Raw genomic sequence first — 5,000 nt, forward strand, 5'->3', positions numbered from 1 at the left:
CACGGTGGGTTACCCTTTGCGTCCGAAGCAGAGCAAGGTAGCATTGACAAAGTTTTAGAGCTGTGGAACAATTATTGCGTAGGTAAAAGTAACACTATTTACGAGCGCTACAAGTTTAATAACAGATCACTAGAGCCTGGCGAGACAATCGACGCCTACGCAACTGTAGTCCGCACATTGGGTACTTTAAAAGAAGAAATGATCAGAGACAGGCTAGTATGTGGAATTTCTGATAATGCCCTTCGTACAAAGCTACTTCAAGAATCGCAGCTAACACTGGAGAAATGCATGGATTATTGCCGAGCAGCCGAAGCGGCAAATAGCCAGCTAAAAGAGATATCAAGCCATGGCTCAGACACCGTAAATTATCTGAATAAATCAAAGAAAGGACAGACTCAGTCGAAGCCACAGTTTCGAGCTCAGCCAAACCTCGGAAGAAGCGCTGGCTTTCCAGGAAATAAGCAAATGATCATGAGAGATTGCAAATATTGTGGATGGAGACATGAGCGCAAGAAAGAAGATTGTCCTGCATTCGGAAAGACCTGCAATAAGTGTGGGGGAAAAGATCACTTTAGCAATATCTGCATGCAAAAAATACAGCCTGGTAACAAAGCCCCTTCCCGCAGCAACCGGCAGCAGAGCAAGCTGAGAGTGCATGAGGTACACGACGATGCACCAACTTCATCCGAGGATGAACTTTAGGCTCTCTCATTTGCCGGAGAAGTTTATAGTGTTTCTCACAGCAAGAAGCGAATCAGTGCAGTCATGGAAATTGGAAAGAAGACAGTGGAGATGCAGATAGACACTGGAGCATCTTGTAATATCCTGCCCCGCAGTTGCCTCCCAGACAACACAGAAATTCAGACTACAAAAAGAGAACTTATCACTTACTCTAAGTCTAAATTGAGAGTGTTAGGAACAGTAAGCGTCCGCATTCGAAACCCATGCAACAACACAGAGTATGTAGCAGAGTTTGTCGTAGTTTAGGATGGTTTCGCACCTCTATTGGGAGCTGAGACAGCACAGAAAATGAACCTCCTAGTAGTCCAGCGCCAGAACATCCTGCAGCCTGACCACCAAACACCTGAGATTATCGCAGACAGAATCAACAGTCTGACCGAAGAGCAAGTACTAGCAGAGTATGCTGACCTGTTTAAAGGCCTTGGCAAGATTGAGGGAAAACTACACTTAGAAGTTGACGAGACAGTCCCGCCAGTAGTAATGCCACACCGTCGTGTTCCAGATGCAGTAAACGGCAAACTAAGAGAGGAACTTGACCGCCTTGAAGGCTTGGGAGTACTTGAGAAAGAGGACAAGCCGACACCATGGGTATCGAGCATGGTTGCAACGCAGAAGCCTAGCGGGAAGGTTAGAGTGTGCATTGACCCACAGCGCCTAAACCAAGCACTGAAGCAGAGACATTATCCCTTGCCAGTTATTGATGACATCCTGCCAGAGTTGTCTAAGGCGAGAGTGTTCACCAAAGCTGACCTTAAGGATGGGTTCCTCCATATTCAATTGGATGACGCTTCGAGTAAGCTGACGACTTTCCAGACAGCATGGGGAAGGTACCGATGGCTACGTATGCCGTATGGGATAAGCCCAGCCCCGGAATGTTTCCAGCAGAAGCTTGACCAATGCCTTGATGGTCTCAAGGGGGTGTACAAAATCGCAGATGACCTCCTTATTATCGGTCAAGGTGACACTGACGAAGAGGCTGACCAGGATCACGACCTGAACTTGAAGAACCTCTTGGACAGGTGCAGGACAAAGGGTATCAAGCTGAATAAGGACAAGTTTCAATTCAAATGCAGCGAAGTGTCGTTCATTGGCCATGTCATGACAAAGGACGGACTGAAACCTGATCCCCGAAAAATTGAAGCAATTGTCAAAATGGAGCGCCCAGGTGATGTGCCAGCCGTGCAGAGATTCATTGGGCTAGTAAAGTACCTGTCAAAGTTCCTGCAAGACCTTTCGGAAATGTGTGAACCACTACGTCGCTTGACACATAAAGATGCCGAGTGGATTTGGGGCCATGGACAGGAAGATGCCTTTGAGAAGATTAAGGAAGCTGTTGTCAAAGCACCAGTGCTGAAGTATTTCAGTGAGAGCGACCCAACCGAATGCCAAGGAGATGCATCCCAGGGTGGACTTGGATTCGTGGTGATGCAGTACGGGCAACCAGTCACCTTTGCTAGTAGAGCGCTCACTCCGGCTGAAAGAAGATACTCGCAGATCGAGAAAGAATTGCTGGCACACGTTTTCGGTATGGAACATAACCACAACTATGTCTACGGCCAAAGTCATTTTATGGACTGACCACAAACCGTTGGTCTCAATCTCGAAGAAACCTTTAGTATCAGCACCTAAGAGATTACAGCGCTTGCTACTCCGTCTGCAGCAGTATGACTACGAGATCTGCTACAAGCCCGGCAAAGATATGCTGCTAGCGGACAATCTTTCTAGAGCTTACCTCACAAAGTACGAGCGGTCACCAACCTAAGTAGAAGTGGAACACATCCACGCCACACACTTTCTTCCAGTACCAGAACACCAACTCAAAGAATTGCAGAAGGAGACAGCCTGTGATCAAACCCTTCAAACGCTCAAGAAAGCGATTGTGGACGGGTTCCCTGATACAAAGCAGGAACTCCCAGCAGCCATCCATCCCTACTTCCAACTCCGTGACGAGCTTTCGGTACATGATGGCATCATATTCAAAGGACTGCGATGTGTCATACCTCAGACATTAAGGCCAAGGATCAAGGCGAAGCTGCATGAGTCGCATATCGGCGTGCAAGGTTGCTTAAGGAGAGCGCGAGAAACACTGTACTGGCCTGGCATGAATGCAGAAATCACTGACTTCATCCAGAAATGTGACACCTGCATGGCTTATCAGAGCAATCAACCCAAAGAACCACTAATCTGCCATGAAGTTCCTTCTAGACCGTGGGAGAAAATAGGAACTGATATTTTTACAGTTGATGACAAGAGTACCTGTGCACGGTAGACTACTATTCAGGTTATTTTGGGGTGGACCAACTGTATAGCAAGACAGGGACTGTTATCATTAACAAGTTGAAGAAGCACTTTGCCGCGCATGGGATCCCAAACCAGTTGCACAGTGATAATGGACCACCGTACAATTCTGCAGAATTCAGCAATTTTGTTAAATCGTCTGGAACTGAACACATAACCAGCTCACCCGGATACCCACAGAGCAATGGACGGGTGGAAAATGCTGTGATAACTGCCAGTACTCTGATCAAGAAAGCCAAAGAGTCCGATTCAGAATTCTTCCTCTCCTTGCTAAGGTGGAGAAACACTCCCACTGAAGGAATGAATTCTTCACCAGCGCAACGAATGTTCGGTAGGCGCACCCGAACTCAGCTGCCAACAGCTGAAGTACTGCTGAAACCACAGTCCACAGATACAGGGGCAACAAGAGATCAAATACTGAAGAGGAAAGCAAAGCAAACCTATCATTATAACCAACATGCGGAAGAGCTTCCAATCCTCCTGGAAGGAGAGACAGTGCGAGTTGCACCCCAACCTGGCAATAGGTCACAGAAATGGTTCAAGGCAGTGGTACAGGACCAAACAGATGTGAGGTCCTACAATGTGAGAACCGAAGATGGTAGAATTTTCCGCAGGAATCGCAGACACCTTCGCAGCAGCAAGGAGCCATTCTACTCCCTTCGAACGCAATGAACCAGAAATCAGCCCGTCACCTCAGCTGCAAAGAGTTACTTTAGCGAACTTTCCGGACTCCTGTGCAGCAGAGTTTCATCTACAAGAGCCTAGCACTGAAACTGTACAACCTGATCAGTCAAGCAAACCGGAAGTTGTAGTGTCTGACAAGCCCCAGCCAGACCAGCACAGGATCACACGCGCTGGACGTGTTTCAAAGCCACCAAGCTATTTAAAGGACTACGCTTGAAAGTTAACATGGATCGGCGGAGAGAACTGTTGTTGAAACCAACTGGACTTTGAAAGAAAGGAACTTTATTTGAGAGCCATGTTCTAGTCAATCGTATAGTTGTTGTTATTACTGGCAAAATTTTCATTTAGTGCCAACTTGTTAGTTAGTTTGTCAACTTGTTGTTTGTTTGTTGTTTAGCGCCAACTTAGGGCCATAGTTCAATTTAAAACTTGTGTAGATTTTAGTTTCAGTTCTTTTTTTTTTTTTTCTCTTTTACGAAAGGAAAGGTGTAATGGTCTCCCAGTGCTATTGTACTTAGGTCACATGACTAGCAAAATCACGCACTTGAGATCGTGTTGTTGAAATAAACTTCGTAAGGGCTTGATTGAAGTGATTTATCAGTTTCTCTTCGGTTTGGAGCTAAGAACGTTACGGTGACCAGCAAGTTGATATGAAGAAAAACACTCGTGATCATTAAATTTTTGATATCCATTTATTGTGAATACGGTTCCCATTTCCTCATATCTTATACTTCCGAAGGACTAACAAATTAAATTATATTTTAGTTCTATACTTGTTAAAGTTTAAAAAGTTTTGGGCTTGATATTAAAAAAGGAATACTCTGGTGTGTCACTCTTAACATTGCTTTCTTCCCTGGGCCTGGTCTAGTCAGAACTTACTAATTTCCTGTTGTCATTTTGTAATCAATTTCCAACTTGAATAGTCTGATTCTTTGGAAATGAACACAGAGAAGGATCATTCTTACAGTTTGAGACAGTTGTACAAGGTTCAAGGTAGCAGCTTGTTCAAGTACAACATGGGAATCATAGACCTTGCTATACCCTTAGACAGTGATGATTTATTTCAGGTCGTCAGATTTTGTTCCCTAGGGATTTGGGGATGTGCTTAAACTCAAAACCTTAACCAGCTATCTTGCTCTAGTTCCCTGAAGCTAACACCATGTAAGCTAAGTAATTTTCAAATGGGAGGTGCGCCATGCAATACACGAAACAAAACTTACTCTCTGTCTGAAGCTTCAAACGTTCCACAATTTCTAACAATTGTTGGTAAAATTACC

At 45.1% G+C, this 5,000-nt stretch overlaps 1 protein-coding gene across 1 annotated transcript in view; it reads left to right on the forward strand.

The window, feature by feature from the left end:
* Positions 1 to 702, forward strand: part of LOC138002490 (uncharacterized) — a 963-nt gene extending 261 nt beyond the window's left edge. The window contains exon 1 of the mRNA XM_068848526.1: positions 1 to 702. This exon is cut by the window's left edge and continues 261 nt beyond it. Coding sequence (XP_068704627.1) covers positions 1 to 702 — 702 coding nt within the window.
* Positions 703 to 5,000: the final 4,298 nt, after the last annotated feature.

Source organism: Montipora foliosa, chromosome 5 (assembly GCF_036669935.1).
Source record: "Montipora foliosa isolate CH-2021 chromosome 5, ASM3666993v2, whole genome shotgun sequence".
Classification (NCBI taxonomy): domain Eukaryota; kingdom Metazoa; phylum Cnidaria; class Anthozoa; order Scleractinia; family Acroporidae; genus Montipora; species Montipora foliosa.